Source organism: Halictus rubicundus, chromosome 17, assembly GCF_050948215.1.
Source record: "Halictus rubicundus isolate RS-2024b chromosome 17, iyHalRubi1_principal, whole genome shotgun sequence".
NCBI lineage: Eukaryota > Metazoa > Arthropoda > Insecta > Hymenoptera > Halictidae > Halictus > Halictus rubicundus.
In genome coordinates, this window is record NC_135165.1 from 6,881,394 (window position 1) to 6,901,849 (window position 20,456).

At 40.5% G+C, this 20,456-nt stretch overlaps 2 protein-coding genes across 2 annotated transcripts in view; both read left to right on the top strand.

Moving 5' to 3' along the window:
• Positions 1–20,456, top strand: part of LOC143362668 (integral membrane protein GPR180) — a 143,064-nt gene that overhangs the window by 39,890 nt on the left and 82,718 nt on the right. The gene's annotated exons all lie outside the window — the stretch shown is intronic.
• Kon (chondroitin sulfate proteoglycan 4-like protein) overlaps positions 1–20,456 on the top strand; it is a 100,806-nt gene that overhangs the window by 38,632 nt on the left and 41,718 nt on the right. The window contains exon 3 of the mRNA XM_076803014.1: positions 9,832–10,063. Coding sequence (XP_076659129.1) covers positions 9,832–10,063 — 232 coding nt within the window. The remainder of the gene's footprint in view (positions 1–9,831; positions 10,064–20,456) is intronic.

Sequence of the window (20,456 nt, forward strand, 5' to 3'; positions counted from 1 at the left end):
TGTTGCTAGATTTGTGCAATAAGGTGGAGTGGGGTAAAACCGACTCAGAAATTGTAAAGTTTACTTTAAACTGATGTATTTTCTATCTGTTCCACTAAGACCTAATAATCTTAGTGTTTTTATTTAGCGCATGGTTTATTCTTTAAGTTGCATTAATTTGGATTAAAAATATCTTCTGAAACTTATGATTTTCTTAATAAATTAAAAACAGTGCTGCTAGGACGGACTTCCCCGGAACTGGGGCAAAACTGCAGCTACCTGTTTAAAAATTATTGAATCTTGTTTCCTTATATTATGGGGCAAAAGCGGAATTATTATTAGTAATAAAATAACAAAAATAAAAATTCAAATTTTGATTATTATATTATCCAAGGTTAACAGTCCATCGGAAAGACGTTTTTCATTTTCACGTGAAAGTACGGTGTTTCTTCCTCGGGATTCACTTTTTTATCCACTTTTTCCTCGGATTCGGTCACTAATTGTATTTTTTGGTATTTTATAGTGCTTACCGGCTCTATAAACAGTCATTCGGCCAGCTTTAATTTCTGCCAATGCTTCAGCCTACATTTCCTTTGTATAGTGCGGTGTTGTTTTCTTTACATAATTTCGGACCATCGTGGGGTTGCAAAAGTATTATCAGTCTAAGAAATTCCAAATTAAATGCCTACCAAGAAGGGAATTTAATGAAACAGTTGAGTAAGTAAGAATTAAAATGTAACATTGGGTAAATTCGTACTATAGTGCGGTTTTGCCCCGACGGATAGTCCGAATTTGCCCCGTGCTCAAATATTTCCTGAGTGAGGTTAGACTGTTACTTTATTAAAAAAATATAAAAGAACTGATATATTTTACTACTATAAAGGAAACTTGCCTTACTATACGTTGTGCCTATCGAAGATAAACACATAGATATGTAAACTATTGCTTAAATTATCGTTTTATAATGCTTAACTCGATCTTTGCTCTGCACCTGGAAACACCATGCACTTTGTCGAACGAGGAAAACGCGGGAATCGCAGAATACATGGCAGCTATCTATGTTGATCATTGAATACTAACCAAAGGAAGATTTCTACCTTACAGTTGGTACAATGCAACGTATATTCGAATAAATAAGGGCCTAGTGCGGATTTGCCGCGTGTACGGATTTACCCCACTGCACCTTATCTTAATCGAGTATTAGCTTACGAAAAGAACTAGTTTTGATAAGATGAAATTTTCTAATCAATTCCACCCGTTTTATAGTAACGCACAGTGTGTCGAGTATATGGGAATTCGGGAAAAAAGTCATAACTCTTAAATTATGAAATTTTCGAGTAAAGTACCTTAATACTTTTTTAAATAAAATGCAAAGGCGAATCGATTGGTATATAAAAAAATTTTTTTTTTAATTGCGATAACTCTTATGTTTTAATAAATTCTTATGTTTTTTTACTGCATAAAACGTAGTTTACAATTTTAACGAAAATTTAAAAAAAAAGTACAATACTGTATACATTACTTATTCAAATCTTCACAAGGAGGAATTAAAACTTAGGAATCCTTAAGAGAATTCCTTTATTTTACCTAGAAACAAATAAAATGAATAAATTAATTAATTAATAAATTAACATAGATAATATGTTATTAAATAATATGTGTACGTACTATACTACTTCAGCTTCACTATCATCAGAACAAGTGTTTGAGTTGGAATCTGATAAGTAGGATGTTTCATTTAATAATAAATAGGCCCATAGCGGGGATGACGAGGCCTGTGGCGGAAATCCCTGCAGGTGGGAACTCGATAGACTACGTTAAAGGCGTGGACGGCGAACTTCTATTATTTTTAACATTTGTGTATATTTATGCACTTAAGGTCGACCGTCATATCAAGTCTGATGTGCTTTAAATTAATATAATACGAAATCTCAAAGGAACCTTTTGGGGTACTTTCTTTAATACTGAATTGAAAGATTGTAAACATTTAAACAATTTTAAAACTAAATATATAATTTATAAGAATAAAATTGAACACATATGTAAGTACTTATCAAATGGCATGCGTCTAAAAATAATTGCAGCAAATTTCCTCGAAAGACTACGCAGAAAGCCGCCGTGCGCGAGCGTCTTAATATGGTTTTTTATTATTTTCTCCGCTTGAGCAAATGTGAGCAGATTTAAACCAATGCGAAATTAAAGTTTAATGTGCCACCAATTACTGTAAAAAAATTCACGGGTGTACTTTGATGTACTTTTTTTAAAACTCTAATCAAAGTTGATAAATGTTAAACATAAAAAATTAGGACAAACTGCGATAATTTAAAAAAACTTTTTGGGAGATTGAAGGTCTAATAATGCTAAACACACTCTGTAAAAATCAAATTAAAAAACCAAATAGCTTGCGAGGGACGCATGTTTTCAAAAATGCGCGGAATTTGACAGTGAAGTTTCAGCCTCAATTTTAATAACAAATTGATTTATTCAGTTAAAATTTAAGGCAGTTTTAGAAACTACGTTTTGTTACGAACATTTTAGCATACATAAATTTGCAGATCTTACACTTTGATTTTCGGACTTTTTTCCATTGGACGACACACTGTGTAACGGTGCGTCGGTGGCGAGAGGGTTAGAGCGATCGAAAATGGCGGATATTCGGCGGATAGAAATGCGTTTCATTCTTCCGGGTGGGAAAGTTCGCCTGCTCGGGAAGAGGTATCGGCGGGATTTGTACACCTAATAGAAATTCGGTCGTAATCTCTTGGAACTCGGCGAGAGTGGCGGCATCGCTTGATAATTCGCCGGCTGGTGCGGCTGGTACGGCGCAGCCGAGCGGGCGAACTTCGGGGTCCTTTTCGTTTGAGCCCCGAGACGGTAACTCTCGTAATCCGGTGCCCTGATGCAACGCTCAAATACCGTCTAAGTGCATTAGGAGAGGGGCGCAGGGAGGGAAGCGAGAGAGCGCAAGCGGTGAAAGGAGAAAATGCCGTTTCGGCGCGCGGCGCGCGAATCCGGCGTGAAAACCGCGCGAATCTAATTTCGCGATGGGCTAAGTCCGCGAAGATTCGGATCGGGACAGAGGAGGCGACGAGTGGTGCCGGTGTCGGGGCTTAATTAAATTTGTTAAGACGATCGTTAAAGAGGATGAGAACCGGATAAACGGCGCCCGGCAAAAAGTGCAACGGAGGTTCGTCAGGCTCGCCTCTCGCTCCCGAGCTGTTCAGTTCTTCGCAAAGGCTTCGCCGACTTTACGTTTTTTCGACGGTCGAATATTCGTCTTCGTTGCAGTTCTTTACCCCCTTTGAATATGCACGTTCTCGTAGGTCCATTAATCACTTGCAGTACGATTTATTTTACGGTTGCAGTGATCACAACTTCTTTGTAGTTCTCAATTTCCTAGAAGAAGAAAACGCGCGTCTATTGTGTGCCTATATGTTCTCCAATGGTTGTGCGTTACCGACAAAATAGAATTGTATATTGGTTTAGAGGAAATTAACCCTTAGCACTCGAATGGCGACTGTAAGACGCCACTAAAAATTCCTGTATCGTTATTCAAAATATCTTTTACATTATTAAATTTGTTTGTATTTAATAAATTACTAAACATTTCAGTACTGTACGAGTAAATTGCACCATTTTCGTATGTATAGCATGAAAAAATATATACAGAAGGGAAATATTCTAGGTCGGAAGGAATGTTTCGTTTCAGAGTTAAAATGGCTTTGAGTGCAAAGGGTTAATAACATACGTATTTATTAGACGCTGCTCGAAAAATGGTGCAAGTAAAAATAATCATTGGATAATGAGTAAAAGTTATATGAAACACTAGAACTCCATTTGTATGAACCTATTGGGAGACAAGTTGGTTCACGTAATCGGGTGGATCATGTAATAGAAGTCCACCCGTCCCCCACCACTTGCTGTGATTTCTGGTTTATTTAATAAGAGTTCACGGTTCATATAACAGGATTTCGCTCAGTTAGAACTCAGCCAGCCAGGCTCAGTTAACATTTCATTCATATAAATGCAATTCATAATCCACTGTAACATCAATGGATCTGGCAAACGACGCTAAAATTCTATTACAGTTATTTTATTTAATAACGGCTAAACCATTCAGATGTGGTGTTAAACAGACAAACGTTCATTTCCACGTTTGTACTAAACGACTCCATATAAAACTGTCACTTTTAATGGTCCGTTAATGTTGTCATTCTTGTAAAGCAATGTAAACCAGTCAATTCTAGTGGTCCACAGATTCTGTAAACATTTACAAAGCCAAATAAAATAGCCACTTTTAGCGCTTCATTGATTCTGTAAATTTTTAAAAAGCCAAATACAATAGTCACTTTTGGTGCTCCATGGTATCTGTAAATTTTTACAAAGCCAAATAAAATAGCCAAGTTTTAGCGCTCCATGGATTCTGTAAATGTTTACAAAGCCAAATAAAATAGCCACTTTCGGTGGCCCATGGATTCTGCAAATTTTTACAAAGCCAAATACTATAGTCAATTTTGGTGCTCCATGGTATCTGTAAATTTTTAAAAAGCCAAATACAATAGTCACTTTTGGTGCTCCATGGTATCTGTAAATTTTTACAAAGCCAAATAAAATAGCCAGTTTTAGTCCTCCATGGATTCTGTAAATTTTTAAAAAGCCAAATACAATAGTCACTTTTGGTGCTCCATGGTATCTGTAAATTTTTACAAAGCCAAATAAAATAGCCAAGTTTTAGCGCTCCATGGATTCTGTAAATGTTTACAAAGCCAAATAAAATAGCCACTTTCGGTGGCCCATGGATTCTGCAAATTTTTACAAAGCCAAATACTATAGTCAATTTTGGTGCTCCATGGTATCTGTAAATTTTTAAAAAGCCAAATACAATAGTCACTTTTGGTGCTCCATGGTATCTGTAAATTTTTACAAAGCCACATAAAATAGCCAGTTTTAGTCCTCCATGGATTCTGTAAATTTTTGCAAAGCCAAACACAATAGTCACTTTTGGTGCTCCATGGTATCTGTAAATTTTTAAAAAGCCAAATAAAATAGCCAGTTTTAGCGCTCCATGGATTCTTTAAATGTTTACAAAGCCAAATAAAATAGCCACTTTCGGTAATCCATGGATTCTGTAAATTTTTACAAAGCCAAATACAATAGTCACTTTTGGTGCTCCATGGTATCTGTAAATTTTTACAAAACCAAATACAATAGTCACTTTTGGTGCTCCATGGTATCTGTAAATTTTTACAAAGCCACATAAAATAGCCAGTTTTAGTCCTCCATGGATTCTGTAAATTTTTGCAAAGCCAAACACAATAGTCACTTTTGGTGCTCCATGGTATCTGTAAATTTTTAAAAAGCCAAATAAAATAGCCAGTTTTAGCGCTCCATGGATTCTTTAAATGTTTACAAAGCCAAATAAAATAGCCACTTTCGGTAATCCATGGATTCTGTAAATTTTTACAAAGCCAAATACAATAGTCACTTTTGGTGCTCCATGGTATCTGTAAATTTTTACAAAGCCAAATAAAATAGCCAGTTTTAGCGCTCCATGGATTCTGTAAATTTTTACAAAGCCAAATAAAATAGCCACTTTCGGTGGCCCATGGATTCTGCAAATTTTTACAAAGCCAAATAAAATAGCCAGTTTTAGCGCTCCATGGATTCTGTAAACGTTTACAGAAGCAATATAAAATAGTCACTTTTGGTGGTCCGTAGATGCTGACACTATTCGAAACCAATTTAAAATAGTCACTTTTAGTGGTTCGTAGATTCTATGAATTTTTACGGAGCAATCTAAAATAACCACTGTTGATGGTCAGCAGAACTCGTCATTTTTCGAAACCAATTTACGATAGTCACTTTTCGTGGTACGTAGGTTCCGTGACCTTTCCAAACCAATATCAAATGGTTGCTTTTGATGGTCCGCAGATCCTGTGACATTCCCAAACCAATATAAAATAGTCACTTTTAGCGGTGCGTAGCTTCAGAGTGTCAACGTGAAATCTGCAAACGCGGCCGCACCGGGCCGCTCGAGTTTACGGGCCTAGGCCTGACCACGGGCACCGTTCGATCCGGTGAAAAAAATATGATATGTTTGTTTTGCCTTCTTTCAACGGGGGCGTGACGAGCACGTTCATTCGGCCGCCTATTACAGCGTGCCGCTTTATCATCGAAAAATGCTCGCCGACGCGGTGTCGGCGTGAAACACGCCGTTTCCGTATCCGTCTCTGGCCGTGCCGGGGGTGAAAAAAATGAGAGGTCGGCCGCGTTTTTCGCCGGTGTAACCGAACCAGTCGAATATTCGATCATTGCTCGCTTTCCAATCACCGGTGCATCGATAATGCACCGACGCGACCCACTCCTCGTTCCCCGCACTCTCACCCTTTCTCACTATGCTCCTCTCTCTCTCTCCCTCTCGACCTTCGAAACGTATAGATTCGCGTTTACACTCGGCGAAGTGTCGTGTCTCCCGCGCTTATACATATTAATGGGCTTCTGCATAGTCATCGGACATCGCGCTACTACTACCGACTGAACTTGCGACTGGCAAAAGCTCGCGCCTTTATTACAGGAGCGGATCGATCGCGCGGCGTGCGGGGGTTGAACAGACCCAAACCTTCGGCACACTCGCACACGCACAGATACAGAGAAAGAGAGAGAGAGAAAGAGAGAGAGAGAGAGAGAGAGAGAGAGAGAGAGAGAGAGAGAGATCTGCGTGTGGTTGTAGCAACGTTGTGCTCGGGCGCCAATCGTGGCCACCGTAATTTCAACCCGTCTCCGCGAACGATCGACTTTTCATTAAGATACGACCACCTTGGTCGTCGTCGTCGTCGTCGACGACGTGGCTCGATCGTCTATACGAGATCAAGCGGGGGCGGGTCGCGGACGGAGGCAAACTACACGAAGACATCGTGCTATAAGTCTCCGGCGGGGCTCGATTTAGGTCGCGATTAAAGACTCTTTATCAGGAGGCCGAGGCTCGGCGTTCCTTCCCCTGGCAAAGCGTGTCGCGCGCTATAACCCCCGCTAACTCGATAATGCATTACTCGGAAGCCCGTCCCCCCCGAGACGGCCTTAGAAACCCTCTATAGCCGGGTCCAAGACGGGCCAAAGACCCGCCAAAGGGAACAAAAAAACGCCGTGGAAGGTATAATCCCACGACCGTTTGCGGCGACCCGAGTCGACCCGGCCCGACCCGGTACGACTCGTCGCGAAACACTCCGCGGATTAATAAAATGCACCGGCTACTTTTCCCTCTGACAACTGTTTCATTTTAACGGCGGCTCGGGGATTAGCCCGACCCCGGCCCGACGCTTTCTTTAAGCTTGGAAAACCGACGGACCTTCCACCGCCACGATTAAACGGCGAAACGACGCTTAAACGAATGCTAATTTTTCTTCTGATTCACTCGGCGACTCTGAGGACCTTTACCGCTTGCACTGCGATCTTACGTCGATGGCGATTACGACTCCTTTGTGGCGGAAGACGTCGGAAGTCTGTCAACAAAGTAGCAGTTTATTCGTGTTTAACAGTAGAACGACCGAGCAATAAATGCGACTGACGTATATTGCTTTGTAACAGTGACAAGACTGTGCCCATTCAGACTTCATACAACTTTTATTGTAATATGTGCTTCAATGAAGAGGTTCGTTAAAAAATTTTTATGATGAAAACATTTTTACAATTTTAGTAACTGTAAAAGAAAAAATTAGGAAGCAGTCATTTTGACTGCTCCGGTCGTTCTAGTGTTAACGCTGGATCCACCGAGCCCGTGGAAATGAAGGATTTCAGAACCTTTCTTTTACAATTCGTGATGTTATAGAAATTTGTTAGTGTACTTCTTCATCGAAGTACGTGTTACTATACAAATCCTACGAAATCTGAATAAATTGAATCCTGTTATTAGTATAAAGGAATATACATCAGTCTGGTTTAGGTAGTTCTACTGTTAATAAGTAGACTGCGAATTTGCATATAAAATAAAAATCTTTTAAATCCATGGTAAGAAATGGAAGCTAGGTGAGAATGTATTTCTTCTTTCAATAATCTTAGTAAGTTAAATATAATATAACAACGTCCACAAATTGTTCTAATATATTTTCACTTTTGCTTTTCACTCATCCATTGTTGTCACAAATGCATTACGACGAGCGTCGAATGTGATGAAGATGCAACGTGTTTGGTTTCAAAGAATCTATAATCTTTTGTCACTAATTTTCACATGTATATTTTTGTACAGACACATAAAGAAGACGTAAAGGCGAACCCTGTCATTTTGAATGAAATATACTTTTATTTCTATTTTGATGGTGAAGGTCATTGCCTACATTGTGAACGTCATTCAAGATCAATCAAGTCAGATGTTACTCATTTTGTTTTATGTACATTTTTATATAGAGATATAAAGAAGATGTAAAGGCAAACCCTGTTATTTTGAATGTAATGTACTTTTATTTCTATTTTGATGGTGAAGGTCATTGCCTACATTGCGAAGCTCATTCAAGATCAATCAAGTCAGATGTTACTCTTTTTTTTTATGTACAATTTTATATAGAGGTATAAAGAAGATGTAAAGGCAAACCCTGTTATTTTGAATGAAATGTACTTTTATTTCATTTTGATGGTGAAGGTCATTGCCTACATTGTGAAGGTTATTCAAGATCAATCAAGTCAGATGTCACTCATTTTGTTTTACGTACATTTTTATATAGAGATATAAAGAAGATGTAAAGGCGAACCCTGTTATTGTGAATGAAATGTACTTTTATTTCTATTTTGATGGTGAAGGTCATTGCCTACATTGCGAAGCTCATTTTTTTATGTACATTTTTGTATAGAGTCATAAATAAAACGTAAATCTTTTATTTATATTTTGATAGAGCGTTTTAAGACGAATACAATTCCGAAGGTCGTTGCGTGTACTATGAAGGTCATTCGAGATCAGTCAAGGTCCCCGGCAATACCAAATAGAACTCGCGAATAAACCCAGTGTTGTACAAGTTAGGTTGCGTAAAATTGAAACTGTGCAGACTCGCGCAGAACCCTGTAGAACATCTAGCCGAAGGAGAAAGTTTCGAGGACTTTCTAATCGCCGACTAATAACACAGATAGGGACTTAGTCACTGCAAAGGGTAGAAATTGTACCTTAGGCTGGCTACCTTCCCTCTTTTTGGCCGTGACGACCCGGAAAACTTTTCGGGAATCCGATTACCTTCTCCAGCTAGCTGACTAAGCGACTGATAAACGAGCAATCGATGACGGAGAGATCGATATTTGACGGCGTTTCGGCTGCCTTCTCGGCCGGAGAGCTAGACGCGTGGAAAAACCGAGGCGTTGAATCGTCGAGTGACTCGGTCTATCTCTCTGCTCCGATTTCTCTGTCTCTCTGTCTCTCTCTTGCTCTCTCGATCCGGGGTCGCTGAAAAATGCAGAAAATATCGTATGAACGAGCCGCAAAGCCCGAATCTTTTCATGGAAACGGTCCCGCCAGCCGATAAGGATGCACTCGGAATTTCACACCGGCCGCGTGGAAAATATCTCTCCATTGAAACCGCTGTCTCCGGCGTCGCGACGGTCCAAAGAATAATTACTTCTCGGAAAAAGAGAGTTTCGGGAGTGGGGCGGATTGGTAGCGCGTCGGTCCACGATTCGAAAAGTGTTATCGCCCGCCCCCAAAGCCCGAGCGTTCCCGAACTATTTGCCTCCGCTCGGATGATTTAGAGAGGACCGATCTCCTCTCTTTCTCTCTTTCTCTCTTTCTCTCTCTCTCTCTGTAATCTCTGCTATATGCCCAGATTGTTCCTTTTTTCTCCACTCTCATCGACTTCTCGTTCTGTCGGCTGCCCGCAGGTCCACATTAATCTGGGAGCCGGGGAGAGCGAGATGGCCAGCGCCCGAGGACTCACGCTGAACGACCTGAGCTGGCACGAGGTCAATCTGACCAGGAGGGAGGCGAACATCACGCTGAGGATCGACGTGATACACACGACCAGGTCCCTGCTGCCGGGACGGTTCTTCGAGCTAAACATACACTACGGCGTCTTCATCGGGGGGCAGGGTGACTTCAACGAGCTATTTCTAGGTAAGACGCCCCGCTGCCATGCCGAGGCACCGTGACTCACTCGGATAAATCGTCCCGCCACGTGACCGCGGTGCCAGCTAACAAAAACCACGTGCGACAAAGCCCCGCACGCTTCGCGCGACGCTTTTTCTTCGACACCGTGATCCCAGTGGCGACAACGCATCGGAACACCGGAACTGACGTATACGGTCAATGAACACCTCCCAAGGGACGAACATAATTCGTATTCACAACGAGAAAAATTACATTTACGTTGCCCTCCTCATTGTGGAATTTATGCAGAAATTGTATTGCAAATTCCCAGATGTCTCCATAAACAGGTCTAATTTTTTTTTTTTTTGTAAACATTCGCCACTACCCTTTGCACTCCGAACCATTCTGGACGTTGGCTATCAGCTACTCAGCGTTACTTTGTGGCAGAAACGTGCATTTACAGACCCTCGTATTATTTAGTATAGTTTTGGAACCAAGTAACGTATTATAATGATATTGGACTTATATGAATTGGTTGACATCGAGAAATGTGTATTTGCAAAATTATCAATATTTTATTTTTTATAATTTTGTACAGTGTAATAAACCTTAAAACACTCCCCAATACGCATTGCAGGCTGATTTCTGCACGTTTGACAATAATAAGTCGTTTGACGCCTGCCACCAGGTGTTTTTCTGTCAGAACAAACAATGCAATCCCGTTTTCTTTGTCTCGCATCGGGAATATGTAGTTTATTATCTAATCTATTGTCTGCAGAAGATGTGGATGGACGCGTTCTCGATTCACGAAAATCACCTCTCAAATGGGCAATGAGTGCCTTGACAAACTTGTGGTGCGTCATTGGCGTTTGATTATTTGTTTCTTTTGAGATGCGGTAAATAATGTAGGAGTTAATGACACACATTTCCAACCCCCAAAAAGGTAACTTCCTCCACCATTTCAGCGACTTACGGAGAAAACAATACGACGAAGCGTATTGATCCGCACGATCCATTTCAGACTTATTGACTGTTAGAACAGTCATTTCCTCCAGTTTTAGACTTGTTTATTTATATTTATAAAACCCTCTATACAGTGCGAGGTATGCTCGCATATCGAGCTTTCTTCTACAAACTCTCCTTATCGCTCTTTTCAAGAGAAGTGCTCGGACCGTCGTTTGCACGCTTCTCACGTTCTCTTCTGACACAAAACCCGTTGACATTTTTTAATATATCTTAGCAATTTTACTATATTTTGTTTTGGTTTCTTGTGCCATTTCAAGAGGAAACTTCAGGGAAACATGCGTGTCTCAAAAAGTTGCGCTGAAATAACTTAATTCCCCGTAATCACTAATAAACTTTAATGTCCCATGAGAGGAGACATCCGAGTGATATGCTAGAATTACGATGTCCCATGAGAGGGGCTAACGGAGTGCAAAGGGTTAATTTGTTTAACAGTTGTTCGAACCACATCCCACGTATTCGAGGTAAGTATTGTTGTCGCCTAATAAAATCTATCGCCTAATCGCGATCGATTAGCAATTTGTATTTTGAGGTTGTCCAATGATCCTATTATAAATTTATTTGAATAATTATCATTCGTTGGAAATTGATGTTGATTCATTGGTCATTTGGCTCATTTTTACAACCGTCAAATATTGTTAACAACTTAACAATGACACAGCACTCAGCAAATGAAATAGCGATCGGCGAATACCAATTACAACCATACCATACAACCATGCGGCTTAAGTGTTCGTTCATAGCTGTTCGTTTGTCAAAAAGCGCGATTTTTTTCGGCGTCGATATTTATCGAATTTATACCGCTTTCTGAACATCCGACGCTCACGGCAACGACGGGAATAATCAAATTTTATCAGAATTGCGTTAACGCTTTGTAGATACCATTTTCCCGGGGAGAAAATTGTTCCTCTTTTTCCGGATAACCGGAGGAAGTTTAATATTTTCTGTCCGAGTTTTTTTTTCCCTTTCACTGAATAACGTTCTTCTGCGTCGAGAACTCGCAGCTTAACGCGGTATCCACCAGAGATTATTTCGCAATTTTTTAAAGGCTATGGTATATGGATCAAGACTTTTTTTATTAGCTCTATGACAATGGCATCGTATGATATCAATGAAACATTTCACCAACAGCAACGCAAGTTGATAATTTCGTTCGGGGTTAGTATACAGGGTGTCCCAGAAATGTTAGATTTCCTTGAAATGGGTGATTCCTGACGTCATTTGAAATAACTTTTTTCTTTGCAAAAATATTCTCCGCTGCTCTGATAAGGAGTTATTAACGAAAAACACGGACCAATCAGGGCGCGACAACAGCGGCCTGACTCCGGCTCGGCCAATGCCAACGCAATGATCAGCGGGACCCATGCGGGACCTACTGCGTCCTGATTGGCTCGTGTTTTTCGTTAATAACTCCTTACCAGAGCAGCGGAGAATATTTTCGCAAAGGAAAAAGTGACTTCAAATGACCTGAGGAATCATCCCTTTCGAGGTAGTACAATATTTTTGGGACACTGGTACAAGCGGGCATGACGTGTTCTACTTGCAAAAGTGAATCGAGATAAGAAATTCGTCACAAGGTTCATGGGACATGTAAGGGGGCTGTCTCATGTAAACGCTGAAAACTTGATCAATTTTCCAGAATTTTTACCAAAATGATGGTACGTCTTATGTTATAATTTTCTTTTTGTAGTTGACTTAGCTACCCTTTCGTCATACAGAATAATTTTTTGCATAGGTAGTTTCAATTAAATGTTCCTTGGTTTTATTTAAGGTCCGCAGACTAGAAAATTTTCTACCCGAATTGCAACAAACTGAAGCGAAATAGAAATTTATGTTCTTTCTCAGTACGTTTAACCCTTTGCGCTCGAAGTTATTTTAACTCCAAAACGAAACATTTCATCCGACCTAGAATATTTCCCTTCTATATATTTTATTTTCATGTTGTACATACAAAAATGGTAACAGTAAAATACTGAAGTGTTTAATGACTTATTAAATACAAACAAATTTAATAATGTAAAAAATATTTTCCCTAATGATACAGCAATTTTCAATGGCGCCTTACAGTCGCCATTCGAGTGCTAAGGGTTAATAGGAAATCGAAACTGACTTTGCGGATATGCTGTTTGGCCGGATTGAATGATTCCGTATTTTGACCGTGCTGTCTCGCCTCTTTTGCTTTTCGATAACTTGACGCGGGGAATCGTGAGCGCAGAGCGGAGGCCGGTGCGGCGAATGGAAAATACTTAAAGTTTTTGCAGATTCGATTGCGCTCGGCTTGCGAATAATAACACGAAGCATTGCGCCGACATCCTCGCCACCGGCCGGGGACTCCTCGTTTCCATTGTACGGGGAGAAAATCCAGGCAATAGAGTGGATGTTACGCCGTAACAAAAACTAAACGAATATTCGAACCTCTTGTTGCGTCCGAACGGGGCGAGATCGAGTAACGCGTGCCCTCCGCTCATGCTCTCGCCCTCGCCCTTCGGTATAATCCGCGCGGGCGCTGTTGCAAAAATATGAATTTTTCCAGAGATCCTCACTACCACGAGGACGCGTAGAACCCGCGTCGTTCTCCGATCCCACTCGGGGGCATTCCGTTGAAATATTTCTCATCGAGCGATCCTACATTGTTTTTCCCCCGTTTCAATCTACATACCCCCCCCCCCTCTCGTTCCGAGCCTCGCCGCGAAAATCCGCGAACGAAAATCGTCCACGGCGGTCCCAGCGTCGCGTCGCTCCGATCAATGGTCGTTCACGTTCGCATCCCCTGCGCGCTCGTTTCCTTATCCCCGAACGGGACAGGACAATATTTTACGCTTCCACTGTTCTGTCAGTCACACAGCGCATTCAAAAAGTATTCGAGCATTTCCGATTCTCGGGGAAATTGTCGATATTTAAACCGTGATAAGCTCGTAAAACAAATAGTACAACGATAAGCCTGGACTCGTTTCAAAGCTCGAAGCCTCTACTTCTACTTTTCCGATCCATCGTTCATTTTCTTGAAAGACTTTTTCTTAAAAACTTGACACATTGAAACGTCTGCGAAAACGTTGGAACATCATCTTCGTCAATCAATTTACTATAGATTTGAAGATCGCAGCTTCTCCTTTACAATCATCTACAATTTAGTGTGCGATTTTTTCGACTATTTTATGGAACAAACATGGGGAACAACTTGTACCTTGTACACGTAGAAAACAAACAATTGTCATTTTACAAAAATAACAAATAAATTGTTATTTGACAAACATAACAATTTTATTTTACAAAAATAAAATTGTTTTTTGTTTGTCGCTTCGTTTTCGAGAAAATCGAGTTTGAAAATTCACCGAATTTTCGCGGTAGTAGATAGGAGTCTGCTCTGACACGTCTGGTCATGACATACCGATTCTACTTACTGTAAATACTAGCGTGCTTAGCGGATCTTTAAACTCGTTTTTCTCGAAACCGAGGCGTCAAACAGACAAATTTTATTCTTTATTTTCGGCTACCTTTTGCGTGTAGAATTACCTCCCAATCGGTTCTCTACGGTACGCGTGACACCCAGTATATATTTAAGTTTCATGTCTCTAACTTTATCTGCGACACAAACTCGAGCTGAAAGAAACCTCAAGCGAGGTTTCCAAAATTGAACCACTTGCACTACGATTTATTTTACAACGATTGGAACTTTTTTACCGTTTATTATTTACCAGGAAAACAAAACAATTTATATTTCTTGTGTACCCACCTGTTCGCCAGTGGCTAAATATTGAGTACAATGAAATGGAATTTCATTTCAATTCAAAGGGAATTAATAACATACTGTGTTCAGCAGATTTTGTTCGAAGTCTCCATCACAAGTTTCGATATTATAGTACCAAGGGTTAACCCTTAGCACTCGAATTGCGACTGTAAGGCGCCACTAGAAATTGCTGTATCATTATTCAAAATATTTTTTACATTATTAAATTTGTTTGTATTTAATAAATCACTAAACACTTCAGTATTGTATTTTTGTAGGTATAACATGAAAAAGTATATAACACATCACTCAATAAGTCTCCGGTCTAACTAAGAAAAACAAATTTTTTTTTAGAAATTCCACTTTATTCACCAACATACTCTCCTTCAAGAGTGATACATTCATTCCAACGCTCCTCTAACTTTTAAGCCTCAGTTTCGGCAATCACTTCTTCATTTGAGCCCAATTTTTTTCAGGCGTATAGTGGTGGATCCATGTTTCATCCATTGTCACATACCGACGCAAGAAATCCTTTTTATTTCGCATGAACAGCTACAAAAAGCGCTCTGAATCGTCGACGCGTTGTTGTTTCTGGTCCGGTGTGAGCAAACGCGGCACCTACTTCGAGAGCAACTTGCGCATGCCCAAATTTTCATGTAAAATTGTAAAGACACTATCTTCTGATATCTTCAAGGTGTCAGCTATCTCACGCAACTTCATTTTACGGTCTTTTAAAACTATTTTGTGGACATTTTTTATGTTTTCCGGAACAACTGCCGATTTTGGGCGACCAGAGCATTCTGCATCATGGGTGCTTGTACGACCGCGTTTAAATTCAGCATACCAGTCAATAATAGTTGATTTCCCTGGTGCAGAGTCCCCATAATGCTTATCAAGCCACAGTTTGGCTCCAACAGTATTTTTCCCCATCAAAAAACAGTGTTTAATCAACACACGAAATTCCTTTCTATCCATTGTCTTGAAAATTACAAAACTGGGGTCACTAAAACGACTGTAACCTCTAAACTAACTGTCAGAATGCCATGAAATTTTGACACGTACTGTTTGAAGGTTAGTACTACCCGGAAATCGCGTGGGTCTGTCAACAATGTTGCCATATATGTGTCAGACCGGGGACTTATTGAGTGATGTGTTATATAGAAGGAAAAAATTCTAGATCGGAAGAAATGTTTCGTTTCGGTGTTAAAATAGCTCCGAGTGCAAAGGGTTAATAAAATATATATATTTTCCTTTTTCCCTCTTCGGCCCCAACTCCGACAAGATTGAAATTCAAACAAGCATTCGTTCGTTTAAACGCATAAGAAATTAGGAACAGCAAAGAAGATCGCTGCACCCGTAAAACGCATCGTAGCGCCAAGGGTTTGAAAAAGCTGGCCCACTTCGAGGGACGTCTGGCGACTTTCCGAGCGGCGCACAGTGGGCAATTTGGACGAAATCGGATTCAAAATCAAGGAACTTTCGATAGGAATGAGGTAGAACGATGAAATTTTTTTTAAATGAAAGCTGAAACTTAGTATAATATGGGGAAAATAGAGAGATTGTGGTCCGAACGTTTTTGAACCTCGAGAAAATTCGTTAAACGCGCACAAATTCAAGAAAATGTTAGTTTTTTCAATACCACGCCCGGAAAAAAATTTTTTCTAACATGCTATACATCATTTCCCATAGATTTTTTCACGCTGATTTCAAATCTGGTCTCAAAATTTGTCTACGACCTCAGGATTTTGCAAAAAGCAGATTTTTGTGACGAAAAACTAATGAAGTCATTTTTTCGTGAAAATGATTTTATAACACTCTAGTTTGAAGGTATATTGTATTTTCATATATAAAATTCAATAAAAGTAATAATAATGACGTATTTGAACGTTTTGAGTTACTTACGGAACATGAAGCGCTTCACATCTCGTCACCACTTGACGTATCGCTGTTATTGCTACTGGCACTTTCTGCAAACTGTCTGTGGTTGTAATATAGTATAAATTAGATATCTATTGTCCATAATTATATTTTCGAAAATCCGACAATATTTGCAGAAGCTTTGGAGATCGACGTGCAATTTATAAAAAATATTGCTACAATATTATCAGTCTTCAAATGCAAGCAACCCTTAAAAATAAAAGAGCTCGAAGAATTCTGTTGGGAGACATATTGTTTTCATTATACATTATTTCCGTGGGCTCGAATGAGTCCTACCTTGCATAAGTTATTAAAGCATGGTTGCGAAATAGCAAAACAGTTTCTATTGCCAATAGCTTATTATTCAGAAGATGCAAATGAATCGTGGCATAAACTGTACAGAAAAAACATGATACTTCACTCACGACAAAATAGTCGAAAAAATAGAATCTTAGATGTTTTTAATCGCGCAATGCACTTAACCGACCCGAAAATTTCTATCATATTACTAAAAGATCGATTAAAGTTGTACCGAAGAAAGAAAATAGCAGCAGAATGTAGAAACTTCGTCGAAGAAAATGCGTAAGTTAAAAAGATTAAATACTTACCTTACTTCCTCTGTAAATGAAAATATAATTATGGACAATAGATATCTAATTTATACTACATTACTACATTACTACTACAATATAGCATGTTAGAAAAAATTTTTTTCCGGGCGTGGTATTGAAAAAACTAACATTTTCTTGAATTTGTGCGCGTTTAACGAATTTTCTCGAGGTTAAAAAACGTTCGGACCACAATCTCTCTATTTTTCCCATATTCTACTAAGTTTCAGCTTTCATTTAAAAAAAATTCATCGTTCTACCTCATTCCTATCGAAAGTTCCTTGATTTTGAATCCGATTTCGTCCAAATTGCCCACTGTGCGGCGTTTATAAAAAGGATCGGTAAAACGAGTCGTCGAGTTGCCGATAAATAGAAACTTTGCCTCGCCGGCGAAAAATTGTTGACTTTCAAATTAGAGCCGGAGCCAGGACGCGATTATTTGATCCCCGGACGGAATCCCGTGGAATTAGGTACGATCCGTTTCCGGGCGGGGCTGTTTGCCCGATAAAAAGCTGTTTGCTAATCGTTATCAGGGAAAATAACTCGCGAGCCCACGTTGCCTATCGATTCATCCAGGCATCCTTCGACGTGTCTGGCCGTCCAAGTATTATTTAGTGCGTGTCAGAGGAGATATTTGCTCCATCCATCAGCAGCCGGGACCATCGCTGCCGGTCATCGAGCTAGATTATCACGGTGAATATACCGATACAGGCCTCCGCCGATGTGCTTCCCGGGCCGATCTCCGTAAACCTAATTTCTAGCAATCGACAGTCTAATTATCGATCTCCTTCGTTCACCGGGCACAGGGATATTATGTACACATGGACCGGACGTTTAGGAGCTGTCGAGCTGCCGCCGCGGCGGATGCTCGCCTGCCAAGATGGAAGCCGGATGCGAGCCGGCAGCTTGCTTGGATCGTTTTAAAAGAAGCCAAACTTCGCAAAGTTGCATAATTCCGGCCCCACCGTTTTGTCCGTTCTGCTTTACTGCTCTTCATTACAACGTGCCGTTGGAAGCTACATAATGAAACGTTACAGGGTTTAAAAAAGAGAGAAAACAAAACAAAAAGACCATGAACGAAACGGCCGGGAATTCGCGGGAAGCTCGCTTTACAACGCCGCTCCTCGTGAAATTAATAGCAAATGGGATCTGTTAGCGGGTAAAATTATTTGTTGAGCTTCGCTGTTTCGAGGAGAACGCTCGTTTGTAGCGAGAGTGTGAATAACGATTTTGAATATCCTTCGAAAGCCGCCGGTGAATTTCGAGAACCGTTCTTGGTCCCTTGGAGATTTTTCGGAGATGTTGAAGAATCTCCGAGGGCCGTGGAGATCTCACAGGTCCTTTCGAGAGGACACTTCGCGCTCTCAGGTGTCTCCGGAGACTGTTGTGGGTCCTTCAAGGAGCTTCGTGGTGTCTGGAGACCTCGAAGAACCTCTTCGGTCCCCCGGGAATCTCTGGAGACCCTTCAAGGACTTGGTAACTTGGATTTTCGCGAAATTCTGATACTTCGCGATCTATGTTGTAAAGAGGACAGTTCGGAGTCCTCGAGACAGCTGAAAATAGTGGTAATTGCAATAAATTTTCTCGACTTTTCCGGAGTTAAACAATTTCGCTAATGAGCGGCTCCATTTTCAATGCGTTCGCTACTGTTCAATTACGCTTTGTGATCAATGCATGGAACACGGACAATTGTGAATTCGATCTCTCTTCGATATTTAAGTGTTAACTGTTATCGGTTTATTTAATTGGAAGGTGCACAAATGCGGTTGTAATAAAAGTGCTTGTTTAAACTAGATCATCCGGGTATAAACGACAACGATAAAATATAATACGCGTCTGATCTTTGCTGTAGCAAATTCGTAATAATGCGTGTACGCAATTTGACAACTCGTGGTTTAACAACTAACGAAAAAAGCAGTTTGACGATGAAAAAACATTGCCATAATTTTTTAAGAGAACGATTGAGTTTTGACCGATACACTTTTTATCCTTGTGGTGAGTAGAATACGATGCAGTAAAAAAAAATTGTTGACCTTTCGACCTTGAAATTACAGTTAATTTTGCTGTACCTTTCTTACGTCAATATCCACCGAACCGAGGGTGTAGAATCCCGCTGTAAAAGTACATTGTTATAAATTTCGTACAGGAGATTCGTCCTGTTGACAAGGTTTCAGAGCTTTGTCGATGAAAAAGGCGAACAATGGTTAGTCCGAGCGGTTTCGCAAGCCGAGTGTACGCACGCGTGATTACGTTGACTCGACGGGCGATACACTGGAGGGCAGGGGGCGTACGGTAATAATTTTCTGCGTACACGGGGCGGACGGAAGAAAAAGCGAAAAAATTCATCGGAAATGTGAGCGAGGCGACGCGAACCAAATTGAATAGCATCGGTACAAACACAGGGCGCCGGTGACGCCCGTTCTCCGGCGTTATCCCTTTCGAGCATCTCGCGCAACTCGCTCGGCTCGGCTCGGCTCGGCGCGCGGCCCGCGACCCGCCGACCAGCTCGAAATTCAATTTACATATTCATGACAATTCATTTGTACCCCATGCTACGACATAGACCACCCACCCCCGGCGCGAACCTCTTATTAATTCCTGTCACCCCGCCAGCCCTGCTAAATTCCCATGGCCCGGGAATAAAGAACGGGAAAGAAGGCGGACGATCTGTCCACCGACCCCGGCAGGACACCGAGGAATTCATTTTTGATTTAGAAACTCGCATGCGCCAGGGAAACTATCATTGCCGCGGGAAAAAGGCTATTTTTCTGGCTGTTCTCTCGTAAATGATTTACTCTCTTAATGGCACCTTGTTAATTCAGTGACATTTTAATCTCTTACGAAGACAGAAGAAGAAACACATTTTTCACAGTCTACAATTCTAAGGACTTTTTAACACGCCAAACGCGGTTGGTTTTATCATCCTAAATACAGGGTGGGGCAATAACTATGTCCAGTTTGAATATTGCCGTTATTTGTATTAATATGAAAAAATGTTATATAGAAAACTTACACGGTATAGAGGGGGACATATTGTGACACAAACATTTTCTGCGTGGGTGGAGGCATAGAGGAGATTTCAAGGTCAACTCTATTTCTTTAAATGGAATTCTATGTTTTTTTTATCACGATGTGATAGCCAGTG